General features: G+C 42.2%; 2 protein-coding genes and 1 long non-coding RNA gene across 5 annotated transcripts in view; 2 read left to right on the top strand and 1 right to left on the bottom strand.

Annotated features, from left to right (window-relative positions):
- Positions 1 to 25,528, top strand: part of Cald1 (caldesmon 1) — a 181,449-nt gene that overhangs the window by 68,816 nt on the left and 87,105 nt on the right. For all 3 annotated transcript variants that reach the window (XM_027391425.2, XM_027391424.2, XM_027391427.2), the window contains exon 3: positions 17,186 to 17,297. In XM_027391425.2, the coding sequence (XP_027247226.1) occupies positions 17,227 to 17,297 (71 nt within the window). In that variant the 5' untranslated portion in view covers positions 17,186 to 17,226. The remainder of the gene's footprint in view (positions 1 to 17,185; positions 17,298 to 25,528) is intronic.
- Positions 1,159 to 6,450, bottom strand: LOC113839415. The gene is made up of 2 exons (XR_004772043.1): positions 5,000 to 6,450; positions 1,159 to 2,973 (listed from the first exon to the last, which is right to left on the bottom strand). It is a non-coding gene; the product is annotated as an uncharacterized LOC113839415 (long non-coding RNA).
- Positions 12,308 to 12,752, top strand: LOC100763702 (40S ribosomal protein S26). The gene has a single exon (XM_027391428.2). It carries the CDS (start codon positions 12,326 to 12,328, stop codon positions 12,671 to 12,673), a length of 348 nt encoding a protein of 115 aa, XP_027247229.1. The 5' UTR covers positions 12,308 to 12,325; the 3' UTR covers positions 12,674 to 12,752.

Below are 25,528 nucleotides of genomic sequence, written 5' to 3'. Positions count from 1 at the left end.
AGAGTCTATCCTATCCTTTGGGATAGGGCCTAGGCCCTCCCCCATGTGTCTAGGCTCAGGGAGTATCCCTCTATGTGGAATGGGTTCCCAAAGTTCATTCCTATGCTAGGGATAAGTACTGATCTACTACCAGAGGCCCCATAGATTTCTGAGGTCTCCTCACTGACTCCCACATTCACGGGGTCTGGATCAGTCCTATGCTGGTTTCCCAGCTATCAGTCTGGGGACCATGAGCTCCCCCTTGTTCAGGTCAGCTGTTTCTGTGGGTTCCACCAGCCTGGTCTTGTCCCCTTTGCTCATCACTCCTCCCTCTCTGCAACTGGGTCCAAGAGTTCAGTTCAGTGTTTAGCTGTGGGTGTCTGCTTTTACTTCCACCAACTACTAGATGAAGGCTCTCAGATGGCATGTAAGGTAGTCATCAATACGCAGGCATTTTATAAACTATGGTTCTCTTCCCAGATGGTCCTAGCTTGTGCCACTGGGGGAAAAAAAAAACAAAAACAAAACAAAACAAAAAAAAAAAAAAACAGCACACCATATGAAGCATCTGGTTACACGGCTGACACTTCATAAATACTTATTGACTGCTTTTTGCTGACACTATCCTTGTGGTGACAATTATAGACCTTCAACCACTCTTGATTATAGCTTGGTTCAAACACAATGAGGAAGACAAAGGAGCTTATAATACAACTGAACATAAAAGGACTTTTTGTATGATGACATATTCACGTTCATTTAACCATACATTCCTTCCATAAAAAAATGCATACTGAAAACCCTGGTGGGATGGGTTAGTCAAACCTATCTGTATTTTCTCAACTTAAACTTGTCAAGTTGCATCTGCCATGCAGGCTATAGTTAATGTTATAAGATAGCAGTAGTTTCAGACTGCTTAAAAACATTATTTGCTATATTTGTGAGTGTTTTTATGTATGTATGTGTGTGCACCATGTGTGTGTGTTCAGTGAATGAGGATCAGAAGAGGTCATTGGATCCCCTGAAACTAGTGTCACGGGGCTGTTGTTAGCCACTATGTGGGCTATGGAACTGAGCAAGAGGCCTCTACAAGAGCAACACACGCTCTTAACTGCGGAGCCATCTCTTCAGCCCCAGCTTCAGATTTTTTTAATCTCTCAAACAATTAACTCATTCCAGTGGAATTGGACTTGTGAGACATTATCTTTATTATCAAGAAATTCTGGCTCCCCAGCCTACCTGGTAAAGGCAGTCAGTAAGATATTTTGGCAACTGATAGGCACATGACTTTATGTCCACAGCCACTTGTTCAGTGGTCATACTTCACCTTGAGTGGGAACAGGGTGAGCTCATTCCTGCCATCTCATTTTTGCTGCTTATGTGGACAGGGTTGACACTGGAATGGTCTGTGAGTCCTGACACTTCCCAAGAGAAATGCCTGTTTGTTTACAAGAGGTGAAATTCCACAACAGTTTTAATATTATTATTATTTGTATATTTGAAAACATTCCCAAAGAAACAATGTGGATGCAGAAAAAATATTGGCAGGAGGGGAGTGGAGAAAAGAAAAATAATACTCCGAATTCTGACCAATTCTATTTTAATGGGTGGAGCGGACTGCCAGCTGGCCACAGGGCTGACTACTTGTAATCTATACTTTGGTAGGCCACATGTAGTTCTTGGAACTGTTTATATCAAGCTGCTGAAATTTAATTATTCTAAACTTGGCAGGACTCTCTTTGATTACTTGATACAAAATTGCTTAGTCATCTTTCTACAGCATGTGGACAACTTTTGTTTAAGTGTGAATAATTGAAAAATGCAAATGAGCTCCCCAAAAGGTTTAAGGTCAGGTAGAAAAACAGAAGTTATGTTTTTTAAAAAGTTGGGTTTTTTTTGGGGGGGAGGCTGGAGAGATGACTCAGAGGTTAAGAGCATTGACTGCTCTTCCAGAGGTCCTGAGTTCAATTCCCAGCAACCACATGGTGGCTCATAACCATCCGTTATGAGATCTGGTGTCCTCTTCTGGTGTGCAGATATACATGGAAGCAGAATGTTGTATACATAATAAATAAAATCTTTAAAAAAATTTTTTTTCCAAGATCCTTTAGCAAGCAAGTTGTGGCCACATGTTTTAATTTGACAAACGAGGTCCTGTCAGATGGAAGTCCTTAATTACAGATCCCCTTTCCCTCTTCCCTTTGTGGATTTTGTCAGAAGCCAAACCTGCTGCCTGTGGCTTCTTAGGTTGGGTTCTGCTCCTACATTTTGCAAAGCATGGGCTTTTTAGCAAGAGGACAGAAAAATCAAGAATCAGTCCTGAGGAAAGAGCTTTCTTGTGCTCAGAGACAAATCTGGATGTTGCTGGAGCTGGGAGGCACAGAGACCTGCTTTTGACTGTCCTGGGTTGGCTGTGGATCTTGCCATCCTGGAGATGACTTACCTTTCAAATGCAGAGCAGCTTTACAGCGTGGGAGGAAACAGGGAGACACAAGAGTACTCTTCCCTGTATCTTAAAAATCTAGGTGGTACCCAGGGTCCCCATTTTCTTCCTGGGAATGCTCATGGCAACCTCACATTCTTCTGGTGAAGATAAAAGTTCTCTGACCACTGATAAGCCCTGTGTGGCCACTGGGTTATGAAGCCTGGCCCGGGAAATGGAGGCTCATAAGCAAACATTCAGAACTATGCCTTCTGTTTCTAATTACCGAGCATGGTTAGAGAGCGAAATCGGGCTACGCTTTTTTTTTTTTCCCCAGACCGATGGAAGCAGTTAAATGAGCTCTCAATGTCAGTGTTTTCTAATTATGATGGAGGAGTGGCATTTCCAAAAGCCATGGAAACTTGAAGCTTTTCAGTTTCAAGCCTGACTCTCATCTTTCCTCGTGGATGTCTTCTTTTTGTCTTTGAATCCTCTTTCTTCCGATACAGATGTCTATTTACACCCTCCTTCCCGAGACTGAGTGCACTTCTGTCTAGTACAAGGTTATTCCTCTACAGAGGAAAAAACACACAACTATAATCAATTATAAAGTAGGGCTCCATTCGACCACCAACACCAACCCCAAGGTCCCTAGGAGTTACACTGGAAAGGAGGCCTTTAGATAATGCCAATGCTGCTTGTCTGTGTGCCAGTTAGTTTCAGTAAATAAGCAATGCCCTGTGATATATTGCAGTCTAGTAAGCATGAAATAAGTGGCTGAGTAGAAGAAAAGTAATTGGCTAAGAACTTTGAAGGGTAACAAAAGTTATCACCTGGAGGAATCCACCATCATCAGAGAAGACAGACCTGTACCCAGGAAGTCACAAGTAAGCTATACACAAAGTTCATGGTAGGAATTTATTACTGGATTAATTCTAGACTCAAGTTAGTGAGTGTGTTGGTTTTTAGCAAGTCCCCAGTGTGAGCCATTTCTTTTATAAAGAAAAGTCTAGATATTCCCCACTAACAAAGTAGTTGGACCTGCTGTTTGAGGGGCTCATGTGGAAAGAAGAAAACATGTTCCAATTCATTTCATCTGTCAGTTTGTATGCTTGACTTATGTAACTGTTGTGTCCAAAAGACTTAATGGATCATGTCTGTTGGTTTGGTTTCAGCACTTTTCATTGTAGATTATAAATTTCTCGAAACAGTTTCTTAGTGGGTTCATACATTGCAGAGATGCATTTGATGACCAAGACAAACAGAAGCTGAAACATGTACTAAGGAACAATTTATGTGTGACTAATATACTAGCTGTCCTTCACAAAAAGCATTGCCCAACACAAAATGCCTCTACGATACACCTTGTAGTTGTCCCTGGTAGCAAAAATGGGTCTGCATCCTGCCTTCTCCATTCTCTCAACCTGGCTGTGAATCTGATATTTGCCACCAGACTAGTAGTGGTTATGGAACAAACCAAGCACAAAGAGCAGACACATGCCAGGCAGTGAGTAAAATGATCAGGTCAGAAGTATGGGGTCTCAGGACCTTCTTCTGATTTCCTAATAAACCACTCTGGGACCATGTCACTAAGTGTGAAGAGTGATCTTTATTCAGGAAACACCCTAGCCTCTTTTGAATTTGCCAGTCATTTTACTTTCTCAGTCGCCAGTGCCTTATCAAACAACACTGACCCATCCAAAAGATGCCCACAGGACTGCAGAGAGGCACCAACAAGAAAATCTAGAGATACTTCGTGCTTCTAGGTGAGGGTCTGTAATCACACTTCACATTTTGTTAATTCTTCCACATGTGTGCATATGTGTTACTGTGTGTGCATGTGTGGGTCCATGTGTGCTTACTTGGATGCCAGAGACAACCTTGGTGTCAATTTTCTGGAGCCTTCTACCTTGGTGGTTTTGGAGCAGAGCCTCTCACTGGGATCCAGATTTCACTGATCAGGCTAAGCTGACTGCTCAGAAGCCTCAAGAATCTGCCAGTCCCTGCCTCCTAAGCCCTGGAATTATATATGATTGACCATTGACCTTTAAAAAAAAACTCAAATGCTCATGGAATAAGGTATCTTTCAGCCCCATTTTCTGATTTGTTTGTTTGTTTGAAGACAGAGTTTCACTATATAGCCCTGGTTGTATGAACTTACTATGTAGACCAGTCTGGCCTCACACTAACAGAGATGTACCTGCCTCTGCCTCCCAAAGGCTAGGATTAAAGTGTGTGTCACTATACCCGGCTTCATTTTCTGAATTTTTATGCAGCCTCTAAATGTATGTGATTTTGAGCACCTGGAATGGGGCTAGTAAAGCTGAGGAAGTTAATTTTAATTTCAATGAATTTTGATTTATTTATATTTAACTGACTGGACAACATAGACTTATGTGGTTAAAAATCTTTTAGACTTTAGCCAGCCTTTAATCCCAGCACTCGGGAGGCAGAGGCAGGCGGATCTCTGTGAGTTGGAGACCAGCCTGGTCTACAAAGCTACACAGAGAAACCCTGTCTCAAAAAAAACTTTTCACAAATGGCCATTATCACCTCATATTACTTAATTTTCTTATTGCTATGACAAATGCAACTTACAGAAGGAAGAGTTTATTTTGTCTCAGTTGAAGGAGGGGTGTCATCCATCGTGACAAGGAAATCATGAAAAAGCAGGTGACTGATGGATCACTTTGTGTCTGCAGTCAAGAAGCAGAATAGACTGAAGTGGAGCTGCCTATCAAACCTCAAGGCCCAACCCCAGTGACTGTGTCCTCCAGCAAGGCTCCACCCCCTAAAGGTTCTACAACTTCCCAAAGCAGCCTTACCAGCTGGGAAAAAGTGTTCTAATGAGTGAGCCTATGGGGGATACGCCACATTCAAACCATAGCCCACTTCTACCCTACCCTTTCCCGGGATGGGAGTTCACACCTCAGTAGTATTTCTCTCTCAGTTGCAGGCACCTAATCCATGAGAATCCTTGGGTAATTGTATTGGTGCCAGCTCTCACTTGACATCTGGATTATGTCTAATAATTCTGTCTATGCTTTTGTTATCGACATACACATTTAGAGGGTACATTCAGACCTTTTCTCCCTTTTAGCAAATATGTATATTAATTTAAATCACATGGGTATAGTTAATAGAGAACTTCTATCTTTGGCTTAGAGCTCACCACTGACATTGACTTTTTCTGGGGTCTAAGAAAATATCAGAATCCATGTGCTGAGTCTTACTAACCTGTCCCTTTCAGTCTAACTCCCTTTAGTATACCAAGGAAAACAACTCAACTTTTAAACAAGGGACAGAAACATGGTTGTCTATGTTTTCCCTTCTCCTCATCATTCTAAACAGCTTTCAGGTTGGTCTAGGAATTAGTCCAATATCAATCCTGGTTTCCTACTTGTGTGCTATGGTTCAGAAGCTAACGCCAAAGTTTCCTATTCCTCAGTGTCGTTTCTTGAAATGGGCATGAATTTCCTGTTCGAACTTGAGCAGATCAAATAATGATAATGATTATCAAATAATGATAATCTCAGAGTTTTGAGAAACATAGGAAGCATGCAAATGAAGGTGGTGCTGTTCATGCTGACACTTCAAGATGCCACTCACAGCCATTAACCATGTTGCCTTTCCAAGTGGGAGATACAAATAGCGTCATTATATAATTCCACACTGGCCAGCTTCCAAAAGGTCAAAGAAAGGTCTAGGAAACATTGCCATGAGTAGTGTGATAGCCAGCATGTTTACTGCTTCACAGATGGGGGGAATGCAAATGGAGAAAAGGTGTTATGATAAATCTTTCCGCCAAAAGCTGCCGAGCCCCACCGCCACGTGTGCACTTTACGCCAGCCGCCCGCCCGAGTTAGGGCCCCAATTAATACACAGAGAGACTTGTATTAGTTACAAATGCTGCTTGGCCACCGACTAGGATTCTCATCTGTTAGCTCAGTCTCAATTATCATAAATCTATATTTTTATAAGACTTATCTTATCAGACGCCTTATTGGAGTCCCCCCTTGCCGGTGACTCACATCCTGCCACTGGAGGAGGTGAAGAGGAAAGAGGGCACTTCCTCTTTCTCCATGCTATGTCACTTCCTGCCTGGAACACCACTTCTCAACTACATTTCCCAGAATCCTCTTTGACTCCTAGTCCTGTAAAACTTGCTGTTTCATTGGCCAAACAGAACTTTATTAAACAATCAATAAGATAAACATACACAGTACATTCCCCATCAAAAAGGTGCTTTGAGTAGACTGAACAGAGAGGAAGAGGGAAAGCCAGGCCATAGCCTGTTAAGATTCCTTAGAGGGCTTTGTACATGGAAGCCCAGTGGTTAGGAGTGAAGCTACGAAGTGATAACGCAAGACTCCTCAACCTGACTGTTTCAATTTTTACAGCCATGTTGCAGGTCTTGAGAAATGTGCTCTGGTGATGACTCTATTTTTCAAGTAGCACAAAGTTTTGGAACAAGACGGTGAAGGTTGAGCTAAAGTTAAGTCCAAACTGTTCATTACAACTCATTTGTTTATTTGGTTTTTAATTCCCCAAAGAATTACTTGGTTTAGAAAAGAGCAAAGCAAATTGATTAATTGTTTTTTTTTTAATAACCAGAGTTCCTTTCTAAAGTCATAAAGAAAACACTGCAGATTTGCTGTGGAACTACTGCAAACGTGCATTTACATAACTTCTGAGATTCATATATAACCTAGTACCAAGGCCTTTGATTTGCTTTGTAAACACTACAATTAATAAAGTGCAGAGAGATGAATTGAGTATAGAAATTAAATTCCTATGCTCAAAATGATGAAATCTAGTATAAAAATGCATTGACTCAAACAAGGTGCAATTCCTAAGTGCCTGCTATGGCCCAATCATGAAGAGTTTGTTTTTATGGGCCTATTTCATGAAAACACATGAAAAGTAAAATATCAATACAGTACTGAATGCTACTTAAAGAAAATAACTGATGAGCTATAGCAATGATGAAATTATCAATTGTCAAAATGAGTTATGGACCCAAGGAGGGGGGAATGTTACTTTTAAGGAAGGTCTTCATTTGGGCATCATTGAGGAGATGAAATTTGAGTCTGGAGTTAATGACTGGATAGAATCTAATAGTGAAGAGAGAAAGGGAGCTTATTCCAGACGGGTGGGAGAGAATAAATGAAAACACTGTATGAGAAAATTGAAAAACGCATCTTTGTACACACACACACACACACACACACACACACACACACACACACACACCTCGGATGCCATGACACTATCAGCTTGAAGAAGAATTAGTGATTTCTAAGTCATAAGATTTTTAAAAATAATCTACTTTGCATTTAAGTCATTTATACTTAGAGAAAAAATGGGTATGCCATGCTTAGCCCTTCATCTTTACCAGAGAGGAGACCAGGAATAAAGCCGCAGCCTTCTATGGAGTAGGTTGAGTCTTTGAATGTCATCTGGCCCAACTATCTCACTCACAGAGAAGAAAACTCAGAGAGTTTTGTTTTTGTTTCTTCCAGTCTCCTATGTCTAAGTTTGGGACTTTGTTGGGCAGACAAGGTTCATAAAGGCAACAGTTAAATAACTGAAGTCAGTACAGATACTTTGAAGAGCAGTGATGGAGAATCTACTGGGATGTATTGTACCCAGAAATCACCCAATATCTGTCTGATGAAGAAAAGCATTCCCAAGTTGCAGCAATGGCACAGGTGATATTAAAACAAATCTTTGGAAGAGACAAAAATATGCCCCTGACTTTCTCCCATAAAGCTCTGAATTCTGAGAACAAAAGTCGGTTAGTCTCTTTTATTCTGCTATAACAAAATGCCTGGTGCTAAATTTTTATAAAGAAGAAGTAGCTCCTGCTCAGTCATTCTTGTAAAGGCATCATGGTGGATGGCATCACAATGGCCAGGGTACCTGCAGGAAGAGATCTTCCTCATCGAGATAGGAAATCAGAGAGCAGGAAAGCACCAATCATACTCTTATAGCTGTTCAGGTGAGAGACCTACTGGGGTCCTTTGAGAATTACCTTAGTTATTTTCCAACTTCAGGGTCTCAGGGCCTGTCTAACCTTCTACTGTAATGATAAATCTTTCTGCCAAGCCACCAGAGCCCTGCCACCACGTTAAGGTCCCAAATAACATACAGAGACTTATATTACGTACAATGCTGCTGGCCAATAACTAGGATTTCTTATCTGCTAGCTCAGTCTTAATTATCAACCATAATCACTAATCTATATATTTATAAAGACTTATCTGATCGAGGATGCCATCAGCATGTGCCCTCTCTTGCTCACATGATGGCTCCAGAGAAGAGAGGGGGAGGAAGAGAAAGATTTCCTGCTTGTCTCTGCTTATATTCTGAGTCTGCCTGCTATGGCACTTCCTGTCTGGAACACAAGACTTCTCTTACCATTTCCCAGAATTCTCCTCGGCTCCTATTCCCACCTATCTTTCTGCCTCATTGGCTGAACAGTGTGCTTTGTTCAACAACCAACAAGATAAACATACACAGAAGGACCTTCCCCATCATTCTACCAAGGTCCTCCTCTTAAATGTCTCACCACCTCTTAATGTCATCTTATCAGGAACCAAATTTCTATCAAACCCTAGCAGCTAGAGCCAGACAGAAGAAGCTTGAGGAGAGATGAAACTGAGACAAATGTAAAGAAGTACAGCATCCGGGAAGACAAACCCTTCTTCCCATTGTTGTTGCATTCTAGTGCTATAGTTTTGAGGTCACCACAGTAATGTCATATAAAATTGTTTATTGGATACTGTTAATGTAAGTGATTTTGTGAGGCTTCATTGTATGCAAAACTAGTTTTAGGGGTTAGAGATGGATCAACACCTAACAGCGTTTGCTGCTCTTGCTGAAGACCCAAGTTTGGTTCCCAGCACCCACACTGGAGGCTCGCAAATGTCTATAATTCAGATCCAGTACCTTCTGCTGGCCTTTTCCAGTACTTGCACTCAAGTTCATATTATATACCTACACACAGACAACCACTCATGCATATAATTAAAAATAAAACAAGTCTTTTTTTTTAAAGCTAGCTTAAAAAGAGCTTATCTAATGATGGTCACAAGTGTTGGAAGACCAGAGTTCCTGGCAATGGTAGAGAGATGCTTACAGTGAGGACGAGGACATAGCAAGTTAGATGGAGAAGATACATGATAAAGAAGGTGTGGTATCAGAGAAAAAAATTTAAAATATCAAAGATATGACACTTTAAGATATACCAGCATGGTATTAAATATCATATTATCCCATAAAAACCTACATAAAGCACTTATGAGAGATCTTTTGTGACTTGCCAACTCCCTGGTTTAAGTGGAAGTAAGTCTGAAGGCAAGGGGGCTTTAAAGGGCATTCTGATCTCAGCTCTACAGTACAAGAATTAAGTTGGACAAACGTCATCTCAGAACTGTTCAAAGACACTTCTAATTGCTCTCTCAAACAACTACCAGATTAGCCCTAGAACAGTATAATAATTGAGCACATACTTTGACAGTCTATATGTTGGGGAGGTTATAACAGCCACCTCATAATTGCCTTTTTTTTTAACATAGCAGAGCTACCTAGTTATGGAAAGATTTGGAAGAAGTTGAACATAGTGGCACATGCCTGTAGTCCCGGCACTTGGAGAGTTAAGACAAAGAGGTTCATTCAGACCAGGTTGGGCTACATAGTAAGTCTGAGGGTCTGAGCTAAATGAGACTCTGTCTCAGAAAAATAGAGACAGAAGAAATGTAAAATCTTTTTTGGTTGTTGTTTTGTTTTGGTTTTTTTGTTTGTTTGTTTTTTCAAGACAGGGTTTCTCTGTGGCTTTGGAGACTGTCCTGGACCTAGCTCTTGTAGACCAGGCTGGTCTCGAACTCAAAGAGATCTGCCTGCTTCTGCCTCCCAAGTGCTGGGACTAAAGGCCTGTGCCACCACCGCCTGGCTGAAATGTAAAATCTATTGTTACTGAAAGAAGCCAGTGTGAAGAGGTCATCCACACAGTGGGTGATTCTGAGAACATGACACTCTGGAAAAGCCAAAGTTACAAAGGCATAAAAAGATCATGGCTCAGGGTTTGTGTGAGGAAGAAGGGGATAGATGGAGCATGGGTGATTCATGGTAAGGAGGTTATTCTATATGGTGAACACATGACAGCTGCATGTCACAAAATCACAGAGTGTTCTCTATGGAGTTGAGTACATATTAGCCTCAGATTATCAACTGTAACACATGTACTATAGTCCTGCAAGATGTTAGAAACAGAGCATTTATTTTCCTACGGCTGCTGTAACAAAAGCCCCACAGTATGGGAGGTTTGAGGTCTCAAGGCAAGTGGCAGACAAGACCGTGTTCTCTCTGAAGACACTAAGGAAGGATTCATGTCATTCTATAGTCTCCACCTTCTCATGGCATTCTGTGTCTTCAAATTACCTTCCCTTTGTATCTGTTCCCCTTTGTACCACATTTTCTTTCTTTCTTTTTTGTTGGGTGGTAGTGGCACACACCTTTAGTCCTATCACTTGGGAGGCAGAGGCAGTTGGATCTCTGTGAGTTCGAGACCAGCCTGGTCTGCAAGAGCTAGTTCCAGGACAGGCTCCAAAGCCACAGAGAAACCCTGCCTCGAAACAACTACCCCCCCCCATAAAAAAGGATACCCTTGTATTAGAATAAGGTTTGTCTTAATCACCTTGCCTTAACTACATCTATAAAGACTCTATTCCAAATAAGGACACATTTTGAGGTACTGGAGACTAGAACTTTAACGTACTCTTTGTATATGTGTCTCTGTCTCTGTCTCTCTGTGTAGTAGCCCGTGTTTGTGGGGCTTCAGTCAGATCCAGCCAATTTGCCCAGTTTGTACCTGAGAGAGGGAGTGTGGATTGAGAAATGGCAGGAAAAGTCACTGGGGAGATGGCTCAGAGGTTAAGAGCACTGGCTGCTCTTCCAGAGGTCCTGAGTTCAATTCCCAGCAACCACATGGTGGCTCACAACCATCCGTTATGACATCTGGTGTCCTCTTCTGGCCTGCAGGCAGAACACTGTATACATAATAAATAAATAAATCTTTAAAAAATAATAAAGATACTAAGGAAAAGATAAAGACACAGAATAAAGACAGAAGGGCAATCCAGTGAATACTGGGTGCCCCAAGTATATACACTCAAACCAAAAAGTGGGGAAAGGCAAGAGACTTCTTTATCAAGATACAGGGAACAAATAGACTTTCTTCCTTAATTCTCCAAACATTTAGTAACAATGCCTTAGACTAAATCCCTTGTTATCTGGCCTTGAGGGTTAAGAGTAACCACACCTTAGACCAAGTCTCTTGTTATCTGGGTAAGATATCCACACCTTAGACCAAACATCCTTCAGTAGCCAAACCTTAGAGCTTTAGGTCTTATGACTTTAACCTTAGAAGAATAAGGATAGTTTTGAACTCTCTGACCTTAAGCCAAGATGAAGCGAAGCCATTTTTATGGGCCCCAACCTCTCTCTCTCTCTCTCTCTCTCTCTCTCTCTCTCTCTCTCTGTGTGTGTGTGTGTGTGTGTGTGTGTGTGTGTGTGTGTGAGTGTGTGTATGTGTGAGTGTGTGTATGTGTGAGAGAGTATGTGTATGTGTATGTGTGTGTGTGTGTGTGTATCTGTCTCTCTTGCTTCATGGATACAATTCAAATTAAATGTAGAATGTTACGATAAATCTTTCCGTCAAAGCTGCCCAAGCCCTATCGCCACGTGGGCGGTTTCCGCCAGCCGCCTGAGTTCTGCCGAGTGGATTGACAAAACAATACAGAGACATATTAGGTACAAAGCTGCTTGGCCAATGACTAGGATTCTCAATTGCTAGCTCAGTCTTAATTATCATAAATCTATTTTATAAGACTTATCTTAGCTCTTTCGGGTCTTGGATCTAAGATGACCAAGAAAAGACGGAACAACGGGCGAGCCAAAAAGGGCCGCGGCCATGTGCAGCCGATCCGCTGCACGAACTGCGCCCGGTGCGTGCCCAAGGACAAGGCCATCAAGAAGTTCGTCATTCGGAACATCGTAGAGGCCGCTGCTGTCAGGGACATATCCGAAGCCAGCGTCTTCGACGCCTACGTTCTTCCCAAGCTCTATGTCAAGCTGCATTACTGTGTGAGCTGTGCTATTCATAGCAAAGTAGTCAGGAATCGATCTCGGGAAGCCCGGAAGGACCGAACACCCCCGCCACGATTTAGACCTGCTGGTGCTGCACCACGACCGCCGCCAAAGCCCATGTAAAGAGATGTCTTCAAGAAGACAGAAGAAAAGAAACGACTTGGAAAAATAAAATGAGTCTTTATATTGCAAAAAAAAAAAAAAAAAAGACTTATCTTATTGGACGCCTTATTGGCGTCCTCCCTTGCCAGTGGATCACATCCTGCCGCTGGAAGAGAAAGGGGAAAAGAGAGCCACTTCCTATTTCTCCTTGGTTAAATATGAGTCTCCTTGCTATGTCACTTCCTGCCTGGATCACCACTTCTCTACTACATTTCCCAGAATCCTCTTTGACTCCTAGTCCCGTCTAACTTGCTGTCTCATTGGCCAAACAGTATTTTATTCAATAATCAATAAGATAAACATAAGATAAACAACAGTACATTCCCCATCAGTAGGAGAACATGTAAGCAAGGAGAGAGGAGGAGTGTAAAGAAATTCTATCCTTTTTTTTCTATTTATTCTATGCTCTGAGAAACAAAATTTATTCATCAAAAGTTTAAAAAACTAAAAAAGTGGCCCACCATATCATATAGGATAGATCCAGCAAGTTCTCCTTGGGGAAGCTGCCATTAGTTTCTTCAGTGTTCCTGAAGCAACAGGTTTTATTCATAATACATTCTAAGGCAGTTGAGGCAATGTCCCCCACATCCTAAAGACTTCCTCTCTCTCTCTCTCTCTCTCTCTCTCTCTCTCTCTCTCTCTCTCTCTCTCTCTCTCATTTTGCCTTTTCAAGACAGGGTTTCTCCAATGTAACAGCCTTGGCCGACCTGGAACACACTCTATAGACCAGGCTGGCTTCAAACTCACAGAGATCCCCCTGCCTCTGACTCCCACCACACCTGACACATGTACTTTATTCTTTAGAAAGAATTTTAGCTCTTCAAATGATAGGCTATGAAGACTGTTAAATGTTGAAAATACTTGAATTTTGAAAACTGGAAATAATAATTGATTGTCTCTGAATCCCAAAGAGAAACATGGCAGGAATCTGAAAACACTGAGAAACATTTGTTTTGCTGTATAATGATTTCAAAATGTATCACTCTTAATGAACAAATGTCTTTTGCCTTTTCAAAACGGACCCAACATCGGTATCTGCCCTCCCATGTGCACACACTGCATGCACACATACACACGTGTACATTCATGTGCCCATTCAAGTGCACACAGAGGCATGTGCATACGGCCTTGAAGAAACACTTATCTCTTGGTTAAATGATACTAATAAGAAACTGAGCTCTTTTTTTTTTTTTTTTTTTTTTTGGAAAAGGGTCAGATTTACTGGATATGGATATACTTTGATTCCCATTCTAGGGAGGGAGGTGGAGAAGAAACAAAATCAGACAGAGGCAGGAGGATCGCTATGAGTTCCAGGCCAGCCATAGCTATGGGGGAAGGGGAGAAGGAATACACAAAAAATACTACCTCCCTCCCCCCTTTAGAAGTACAGAAAAAGGAGGAAAGAGAAGCTCAGGAGATCCTGAGGTGCTGGTGACGTGTGGAGGAGAGGGCTCCGGTGCCTTCCTGCCTCTTGCCTGGGCTGTGAGTTCTGCAGACTCTTTAGCTGAGGAAAAGACAGTGTGTGCCCACATTCTGAAACCTGCAGCACCCACTTACTCCTTAATCATGGAGAAAGATGAAGACAGCCCTGGATGAGAACGTATCTGTCTTGACAAAGGCTACTTACTTATTAACTAAAGGAGTCTCATCATAGTTGTTTTTTGAACAGCGTGACAGTAATCCCTTCACCGCATTTAGATTTCCCTAAAGTTTGTCAGGAATTCTGTCTCATCCGTGGATACCTCCTTTAGCTTACCTTCTCTCTTATGACACCCAAGAGCTCATAGTTGTTAAACTCTCTCTGCCTGGGCATTTTATTACTCTGCTTGGTGTGACTTACGTCCTGACCAATTTTACTGGAAAGTGTTCAGCACTGGCTAGGGGAAGGGGAGGAAACAAGACATACTCTCTAGGGACATGTGTGCCCCTGCTCCTCAAAGAAGGGAGGAATCCCTTAAAATTCTACCCTGACATGGCTTCTCCTACACAGGAACAGTATGATGTGAGGGTATCCTGCTTTAAGACCAGCCAAGAGCCATTTTTACAATTGTACCTCTCTGCCATACAACAAACACACATACATACAAACACACAAACAAGCACACATACATACAAACACACTCAAATACACATACATATAAACATGCACACAAACATAAGCACACACATACACCCACATTCACACACACATACACACACAACACACACACACACACACACACACACACACACACACACACACACACAGCAACCAAGAGTCACATCACACGGTGCACAGATGTGTTTTTGCTTTCCATCAGACATCCACAAAGGCACTGGTCTACAGAGTTGCATGAAAGAACATACTTTCGTGGTTCCTTCTTTCCCCTCTGTGCCCACAGGTACGTACTCAGCCTATACCCAAATCATAAGTAGCTTTTCTATGGTTAGGAAAGAAAAATGACATTCAAGTTAGTAATAAAAGTGGGGAGTAGGAGGGCAGAATTGGAGAAAGAACTGTGTGGGGGCACCACAGTAACAAGATGGGGTTGTTTACCTATGCGGCTGTCCCTGCAAATCAATGCCTTTCTGGTCTTCTCAGCACCCAGAGCTCCTTGTTCACAGCTCTTTGATACTTCCAAGACACAGGCACAAGTACAGGGCTGGGACAGCCACTTAGATTTGGTAGCAGGAGCACCAGCCACCTCAGAGGGGGCTTTCTGGCTGCCCAAACACTACAAAGCAGGAACAGTTTGCTTACAAGAGACCTCATTCATTCTCCCAGTCCTGTAAGCTATGACTATAGTCACTCAAGAAGTGGTTTTACACAACCAAAGACCCCATTAAAAGAAGAAAGCAAGAGTTTTCCGGTCTTACTGCATCAGCATTCTGGGTCTACTGTCCGCATGGCTGCTTCATACATTTCCAATTGATCAGAACAGCAGGCAGCAGAGAAGTTCTCAGGTGGCCTCATAGAGGTCCTTGGATCACTTTTGTTTTTTATTCTAATAATTAAGGAGAGTTCAGATGAGAAAATGTATAAAATTGTAGGGGGCTTGGTGGGAAAAGAGCTTATTTTTCTGTCCAAGACAGGTTCCTACTCTTTAGCTCAAGCTGGATTTGAACTCACAATCCTTTAGCCTCAGTCCTCCCAAGTCCTATGGTTGCTTTCACGCTCCACCACATCTGGTCTGAGAAATCCCTTTCTGGTTGGTGAAAGGCAAAAAGAAAACCTTGTTTCCTTCGTGACTAGAAGATATTGGGAACCCTCTTGTGAGGGTAAAACAAAACAATTGAGATTTTAAAACTTTCAATAAAAGCCCAAATTCAAGTTTCTAAAGATTCATAAACATTAATACCTTGGGGGATGCAGAAAGTGAGAACAAAAATCCAAACATTGCATGGTTTTGTTTTTGTTGGCTGAGATTGGATTTTTGTTTTTATGAACTATACAAGTGGTGAGGGCAAAAAACTTTTATGCCAATTTATTTCAGACTTTTTTTTTCCTGAACTCGTTTTCAAACAAAGCTGTCATCCTGTGATGGCTCTGGCTTTTCCCACCCTGATTTTCTTGCGCAGGACAAGTGGCTCATCTCATCTACATAGAAGGCGCTGGAAAATATTTTTGTGATCTGAGTGCAGCCAGAGCAAGCGCCTAGGAATCCAGAGGAAGTGGAGGCCTCCTGCCTCACACAGGAAACACTCTTCCAGCAGGCCTTAAATGCCAAATTCCAGGCTAGTTTAACGAACCACCGACAGCTCTGTAAACAAAGGCGGACAGGAGCCCGCTTCCCCTTTCCTGGGAGTCATTTTGGGGTTGGGGGCTGTGGGGAAGTTCTGGAACATTTGACTGCACCACACAGAGACCCGGGGGAAGCAGGCTCTGCATTGAAGAGCTGGAAATTCTTCCCAGAATCAAAACCATCTCAGAGGAGGTAGGAAAGAGTAAAAATGGTTGGATTACATCTGGAAAGAGCTGGGATTTTTAAGGTCCAAAGACGGCTTGATCACAACTTAGCTGGCTTCTAAACTGCTGCTTCCTGGAGAATTTTTTTTTTCTCCTATGACTTCTGCAGACTTCTAAAAACCAGTCCCCAGGTTAACACTTTGAGAATATGCAAATGATGCCGGCATGCAGCTTTGCTTCATTTCTCTTTAGCCTTCTCTCTATACATTTCTTGGCAGTTTCCTTTTTTCATTCCCGTCCTGATTTTTCTCTTCGTTCATTTTTTGTGTAAGTGTTGTCTGGGGTTCAGCAAGTGACAAAAGGCATGATCATTTAAGTCACTCTATCAATATTTCTGTCTCCTGTGAGTCCTTACTTTTAAAATGTAATTCCGGGCTTTTAGTTATCTTTAGTGGCTTAAAATGAGAATTGACCACTGGCTGTCTCATCAGTATTCTAAGGTATTTTTCTTAAAAATAAAAAAGGGAGGGGCTAATACAGGGGCTCATTCCTCATTGGTGATCCTGACTCCACCTCTTTTCTTTTAGACCCAGGTGTTCTCTGGGCTCCCTAAACCTGCAACCTCGCTATGGATGATTTTGAGCGCCGCAGAGAACTCCGCAGGCAAAAGAGGGAGGAGATGCGGCTGGAAGCAGAGAGGTAAGGATCCAGGCTGACAGACCCTCGCGTTATCAGCAATGTTGATTTCCAGTCATGATGGCTTTTTCCCTCGAAAGGACCAAATGTGGCCATATTGCACATCGAACAGTTTGCAGAAGTAGTTATGGGTGTAAAAATAGTTTTCTGTTAAGAGTCTAAATTTTGCACACAAAAAGTAGAAAATAAACAATTTTCAGGAAAAAGGGGAGATTGGAGAAGAATCAAATAATTGCATTTTTACCAAGGTTGTACATTGTAGAGTTCGCAGTGGTAAAAGGCAATGCATAAGCAAAAGCTTCAAACCACGAGTAATACTGGAATGGCAGAAAATCTGAATATCGACTATCAGAAGCAGCTTAGCAAGCCCCACATGAGTCTGTTTCCAGTTTTATTAGTATTAGAAAAGCATCACACCTGGTCATCTGCACCAGGAAGGTTAATACTGATGCTCTGTGTTACTGGGGAGGATGCAGTTGTCATAGTATACATAGTATATATAGTATATATAGTATATATAGTACATATAGTATATATAGTATATATAGTATATAAGGCCTTTGAGGGCAGGTTGGAAAAAGGCAGCATTGGCATGCAACATACAGGGTGGAAATGTGTATCTTAACATTCAGACTTCAGACCAGAGGACAGTGGTATTTGAATCCCTTAGATCAGGTGTTTACGGAAAGCAGGCCAAGTATTCACAGGGAGAAGACGGTGCCATGGTTTGCATGCCTATAATTCCAGTGCACAGATGCAGAACAAGGCGGGTGCATGCGACCCCCTTACAACCTTGTAGTACAAAACAGAAAACCTAAACCTGTAACAAAAGTACTCTGGCTTCATGCTCTTCTGAAGAATCCCAAAGAAAGGGGCAAGTCTGGCCTTGGATGAACCCGGCTTATCATGGGGTGTCTACGCCATGTGCTCATTGCACTGTGGACTAGGGCTCACATAGTGGCTCTGCCACGTAGCCACGTGGCTCTGAGCAGGTGACCTCTAAGGCACAGTTGTCTTATATAAAATCAGTGTAATATCTGCACTTCTGTGGTTATCATGAAGATTATTGACCTTTATAAATGGCCTTACCCTGTAGCTGACACATAGCATGCACAGCTAACAGATGTTATTGTTGTTATTAATGATATTCTTAACCATCATCACTAGTTCAGTGATAACCAACAGCCACATAACCGGAACTAAATATCAATGCCAAGAGAAGGAAAGGCTATCATCAGCTTGAGATGAAAGTAGTCACAGAAAAGCTTTGGTGGGGGTGGAGAGTGGTAACCTGTGGAGGAAGCAAAGATGGCGATAAGTAGAATGGAAGCTCCCCAGATCAGGAGAGGGAGCATGAGAGAGGGAGGAAGGGGAGATGGGAGAATGCGTCTACCATACCAGATGTATCTATCCAAATTCATAAGTAACAGTTAATAAGCAAACATTTAAGACACACAAAACTGAGGAAATAGCAGAAGGACCAGCAGTTGCCGGGAGCTGACGAAGAGGGAGGAAGGGAGAGAGGGAGGAGAGGGAGGGAGGGAGGGAGGGAGGGAGGGAGGAATGCATAGGTGGAACAGGCAAGCAGCAAGGCCAGCCACTCTGTGAGATGTGCATGATGTGGGCTGTCATGTGCTTGAACTGCTGTGGTGGAATCAAGGTGCCAATGTGGTGGAATCAAGGTGAAATGGCGTTTGAATGTAGCCGTGCCAGCCACTGTGACAGGTACAACACCGTGTGTGGGAATGTACACAATGGCAGACGCCATGCATGGGAGGTGGACAGGAGTATATGGGAACTCTGTCATTTCCACTCAACTTTCCTGTGAACTTACGATTACCATGAGAAATGCAGTTCATCAACAGAAAGAAAGAAGCAGGGCAGAGGAGGCTGATTGGGTGAGAAAATGAGACACACAAAGCTCAAAGGGGGAAGGATGTGCTGCAGGAAGGCTATGGGGAGCTTGAGAGAAAGGTCTTAGGCACCTTGGGACCTTAGCAAGGGAGCTGTATGGGAGCAGAGTGTGGCGGTGAAAGTTAGGGACAGAGGATTGAGAGACAGAGATGCTGATACCGTAGAGTTGGCATCAAGCATTTGGTCCTGAGACCCCAAGTCAGAGCAGTGAACGGGAGGAAAGATATCCCATGTGGCTACTAGCAAGCCTGTCAGGAGAGGGGAAACCTTGGAGAAAGTTCTGGATTTTGGATAGCAGTAGAGTAAATTAGCCTAAAATAGAGTGGTTCCAAGGATCAGGGCTATGGATGCATTCATCAGTTCCCAACACATTTTTATCAGGCATCACCAAGAAAAGTCTCTGCCTTGTCCCCAGTGGGGAAAGGCGAGAAGACGCCATTCTTGGTGGTCATGGGAACAGTGTTGAATTTCAGGTAGAAACCACACCAGCATGGGGATTTTCTTCAGATGTTTGAAGATAGGAAACTTGTATTTTTATTTAGAAAGGAAGAGAAAATCTTATAAGAAATGTCTACTGGGGCAAACCCACTGTTGTGGCAATGTAACAAGAGCTGAAGTCATAGCCACCAAAAGCTAGTATTAAAGGGTAAGGTCATAAGGGCATGATGGAAAAACTACCACAGGAAGCAAACTGACAGAGAAATGGGAGAAGCCCAGGATGGATTGATTGGACTTGAAGTTGAGTGGACAATAGAGGTGTGTGGGCCCCATCCAGACAAGAGGAGCACACCACTCACTGTCTCATGTAGTGCTAGCTGGCCTTGGGTTCTCTTGGGCTCTCTCTTTGACCAACAAATGCCTGCTAAGAACCAACCAAGTTGAAGTCTGCAGAGAGGTGGGAGAAGAGATGACAACAGACACTTCTGCATCTCAAAGGACTGTGGGGAACGAGAGTACAGAGAACAGGTGAGCAGAGGAGCAGACTAAAGAAAGCTGAGGCTGGAAGCTCTTAGGAGGAAAGAGCAGAGTAAGCATGGCATTGCATAGAGCTCTTCTGTTTCTTTGCTCACCATGGCAATAGGCAGTTAGGGAACCCATGAGAAGAATGAGAGAAATACCTCACAGTGGTTTGAGCCATACTGTGACTTAGAGTGAATAAGTCCAATTTTCTCATTGCTGGAACTCTACCTAAGGATTGACCACACAGCTGCTTGATTCATTTTCTCCAGGGTGGCGGTGGTGACAGTGTGTGAACAAGGACTCATCTTGTTGATGTCAGCTGTAAAAAGCCTATCCTCTAAAGTGTTAGCAGATTCCTTAATAACCTAGAACAAATATATACAAATGTATCCAAATATTGTTTATCCTGAATCTCTGTCAGCATTTCTGCTTGGGCTTAGCTGTGACCTTATATTTGTACATGTTTCAAGGTGTACCATTTAGCTTCGCTATGCTGGCATTAGGTAAAAATCTGGTCATTTATAGCAGTAGTGAAAGTTGGGCTTATGGTCCAGCCAGCTTTCATGGGCAAGTGCAGGGTGTGTCCAGGAAACAGATGGTCAAACCAGGAATCAGGGGCTATCTAAAATCACAGTTCAGATTTGAGGACAAAGGGTACATGAGACCCTGGGCAAGTCTTTCTTCCTTTAACTCTAGACTGTGGCTTCCTCTTGCCCACAGCAATGGGTGTTTTTTCAAGGGAATTAGAGTTCATTTCCTTTGGCTTTTGGTACTGTCTACTGTTTGCATTAGGTTGTATGTTGCTTGATTTGAAATCAAATAAATAATGTAGAAGTATACATTTTTTTAAAAAAGTAATTCCAAGGCCCTGCATAATTCACCTAGGGCCAGGCTGGGTAAGATTTGACTTTCCATTGGTATGGGGAACAAAAGGAATTCATCCCATCTTTCGAATGGTAGTAGAGTAAATTAGCCTAACATAGAGTGGTTCCGAGGGTAAGGGCTACCAATGCATTCATCTGCTCCCAACCCAGTTGTATCAGGCATCTCTTCTGCTCTAAACTCTGTTTGGAGTACCAAGAGGAGAATGGATCGGCAGAGTGCAGAATTAGGAAGAGCATGGGGCATGCCTTTCAACTTGTGTAAAATGAAGTGATGGTTGGAAAACGGTGTTTTTGTCATCCCAAACATAACACACACCCTCATGCTGGTTTGTTCACTAAAAATAGCATATGGTCTTTGTATACTCCCCCCTGAACCCCTGTAGAGAAAGTAACATCACAGAACAAAGAGAGTCTAGTGGTTTTCCTTACCTGCTAAGACTTTAGAATAAAATATCTGGTTTTAGTTTAATATTACTGATTTTGGTTAGAAGATAGAATTCTGATTTTCAGTGACAAATAATTAAAAACTTGCATTCTCATTGAATGTTACAATCACAAATTAAACTAAGCCAGATTCCCAGGCATTTTGCTCCTCAGGAAAAGTTTTTAAATGATCATTTTACAAGCCAGCAACAAGGCTGGAGGAATGGCTAAGCACCTGCTACTTGATCATAAAGACTGGAGTTTCCAGCACCTGTATCAAGCAGGTTACCAAAGCCTATAGCTCCAGCTCCAAGGGATCTGACACCCTCTTCTGGCCTCTGTGAGCACATACCCTCACACAGACATAGGCACACACATAAATAAATTTAAATAAATTAAAAGCTAACTGCACAATGTATACCATGCTATCTTTCCTGCTCCTGGACTGAAGTGCTCTCCCTGTGCATGGCCGCCCAGAAACTCTGCCATACACATGCCTTTGATCTAATAGGCTTTCCCCTAACATAGACTCTAGACTGAGTTTTCCAAAGCACTTTGTCACACCTGTGACTCCATGAAGCTTTATTTTTTTGGGGGGGGGTGGTCCTTGTCCTTCACTTGGCTTTCTCACGCTCACTCTTTGTGATAGTGCCTTAAGATTTTACTTAAAAAGGAGACACCTCATTCAGTACATAGGCCTGTAATCTGAGCTAACAAGGATGCTGAAGAAGGAACATTGCCAGTTCAAAGCCAGTACGGGCAACTTAGTAAGATCCTGTTTCAAAATAAAAGTAAAAAGAGAACTGGGTATGTACCTCTAGGTAGAGTACTTGACCAGCATACACAAGGCTCTAGGCTCAAGACCCAGTACCACAAAAATAGATAAATAAATAAATAAATAATATAAATATTATAATAAATACAGGCATGCATCTACAGAAACCATAAAATGGAAGGTCCTATACAGAACTGTAGAGACCAATGGTCACTTGTAGGGGTAGTGTGCCAGGAGTCATGAAGCTTGGGTGGAATACAGAGCTCTTAACCAAAAGCAGAAGAAAGACATGTCATTGGCAGAAGGGAATCTGTGCACCATCAGAGAAAATTCTTAATGTATTGTTTCTAACAACAGACATTTTAGTCAGAGGTTTCTGTCCTTCCCAATCCTACAGCTATTTATTTCCCAAATAAACACACGGAGGCTTATATTAATTATAAACTGTTTGGTGGAATTGGCTACCTCTCTCAATTATTAACCTATTTCTATTAATCTGTGTATCTCTATGTGGTCTTAGCTTACTGGAGAATACCCAGACATCCTATCTTCCTGGTAGCTACGTGACATCTCTGCCTTTCCTCTTCCCACCATTCCCCTAGTCTGGTAGCCCCACCTATACTTCCTGTCTGGCTACATCCTTCCTGCCCATTATCCGAAGCAGCTTTGCTCATCAACTAATAAGAGAAACATATATTCACAGCATACAAAACGACATCCCCCATCAAGACCTTATTTGTACACATTTTAAGTTCAATTACTTTTTAGTCAGTTATGTATTTGAACAAATAAATGAAACAAATCAATGAAAATTTACTTTTGTTGCTTTTATTCTCCACTAGCCTTGTGGGAATAAACAATCACCCAGCTCTATTCTGCGTCTTTTACTTTTTCTGGGTTTCACTTCATACCCCCAACTCTGCCAGCATCTCTGGCTTTCTCAGGGCACTTCCTTGTGTCTTCTGCAGAGAACCATCTACTTCGGTGTCACTTCCTCTTCTTCCCCCTGGATTCTCTGTGCTGACTGTGGACGCACAGACATTTGTATCCCTGAGTAATGCACACATCAAGGAAGGATCTATCCATTCTCAGAGTCAACTCTTTCCTACTCAAGTACAGAGAAGCTTCAGGACTTAAAATGTAGCCAGTAAATATAGGCCAGTAATAACATATCAGTAGACATAGCTGAAGGGCATAGGGAGGTATAAATGCAGATATATAAACAAACATGTATGCGCCATATAAATGAAAGAACACCAAGAGGATTCATGATCAAAGACGATAAGCTTAGCAGTTATAGTCATGGGCTTTGGCATGATGACCTGTGCTGTCAATCCTAGGCCTATCCCTTGTTGGCTGCCCACTGTTAAGATGAACAGTCTTCAAATTTTCTGCTTGCCCCTGTGCAAAATGAGGACAATAAAAGTATCCACTTCATAGATTTGTTATAGGATGAGAAGAGACAATATATGAAAGCATTAACACAGTGCTAACCATTTTACATCAACAGACATCACTATTTTTAAAGGATTTATTTATTATGCATACAGTATTCTGCCTGCATGTATGTCTGCAGGCCAGAAGAGGGCACCAGATCTCATTATAGATGGTTGTGAGCCACCATGTGGTTGCTGGGAATTGAACTCAGTACCTTTGGAAGAGCAGTCAGTGTTCTTAACCTCTGAGCCATCTCTCCAGCCCTAGTAGACATCACTATTAATCATCATTAGTTCATTTGATTCTCTGAAACACACACACACACACACACACACACACACACACACACACACACACAATTAAAACTATAATTGTGCTTTTATAATTGTTATTTTATTTTATACATCTCAGAGACTGCAAGAACCCTGAACTAGAAAGCCAGAGTTTGCTATTTTGTGATAACCGTGAGTGGGTGTGATGGGTGACAGGGTTCTATGGGGTGGGGGTGGGGGGATTGTAGCATGAGTTCAAATGGAGCTGTTCTCTCACATTCAGGGGACAGGACTCTGAGCTTTGGTGTGCCTGCCTAGAAACACCCTGCAGTGGTGTTTGTATCTGTGCGGAGATCTTTGGTGGCCTCACTTGGGCCATGGCAGGCAGGCCTCCTTTCCAACAAGCATGGAGCGGTGCTCTCACTTTGCAAGTCATGAACTCGCTACATTTCCAGCACACTTTTCCACACCCAGCGCCAGCTCCTCTTCCCATCACAAGAAAGGCCTCCATTGTGGAGTTGTTATCAGATTCCAAGGCCCAGAGACACAAATAACGGGAAAGAAAACACACTAGCTGTTTTCACCATTCATACATTTTTATGGGCTTCTGAAATATCTCAGTGATTAGACATTTGAAAGTAAATATTTTTACTGCTCTAGAAAAACAAGCAATTTTTAAAAATCCATTTGATCCACAAAAATCCCCTTCTAAAACATACCATTGACATTTTTTCCCATGATTTAATACCAAGGCCAATTGACAATTAAACTACAGACAAATATACATAAAAAACACTTATTCAGAATGCTTAGATCATGACCTTGAGTCTCAAGTACAAGTCTTTTAAAATGTCTGAACATAAAATTATTTTCCACTAGGAAGTTAAACAAAACATTCTTTTGAAATTGAATAAATCATTAACATAGCTACATTTGCCCAAAAATGTTCTCTTAGAAGATTGATTATTCCAGAAAAAAATGGGGGGGAATAACAAGGCTAGCCTTTGGTATCAAATTTTGTTTCTGTATTTTAGATTAAAGTTCTTTTAGTAATTAGATTGAAAGCTGTTTTTAAAACATTTTCATAGAGTTTAATGCATATGTTTTATGATTTATTTTATGTGGTGTATCCATGTGTGTATGACCCACATGTGTGTTGAGGGAGAAGAGTGCCCTCAGAGGCCAGAAGAGAACATTGGATCCGCCAGAGCTTGAGTTACAAGAGGGTGTGAGCCACCCAACTAGGTTTCTGGGAAGAAAACAGAGATCCTCTGAAACAGTGGGAGGCTGAGCCATCTTAACCACTGAGCAATGTCTCCAGTCTCCTTCGATGCATATTGAAAACTGTTTCGTTTCAGTCCAGCCTGAGTGTAGGGAAATGAGATAATTTCTAGTAGTTGTGGTTTGAGTGTGAACTCTCCCCTTCAGGCTTGGCATTTGAACACTTAGTGTCTGTTTGGCAGAGCTGTTTGGAAATGATGTAGATCCCATTCGGGGACATGGGGACTATCTGGCAGAAGTAGAGACATGGGATGGGGCTTGAAAATTACACACAAGATCCGCATCTCT

The sequence above is a fragment of the Cricetulus griseus genome (assembly GCF_003668045.3).
Source record: "Cricetulus griseus strain 17A/GY chromosome 1 unlocalized genomic scaffold, alternate assembly CriGri-PICRH-1.0 chr1_0, whole genome shotgun sequence".
NCBI classification, from domain to species: Eukaryota; Metazoa; Chordata; class Mammalia; order Rodentia; family Cricetidae; genus Cricetulus; species Cricetulus griseus.
The sequence above is the reverse complement of the archived record's forward strand: the minus strand, read 5'-3'. Positions and strand labels throughout refer to the sequence as shown.

Excerpts from the sequence above, each read along its gene's own strand:
- LOC100763702 (XM_027391428.2), top strand. The coding sequence starts at position 12,326 with ATGACCAAGAAAAGACGGAACAACGGGCGAGCCAAAAAGGGCCGCGGC.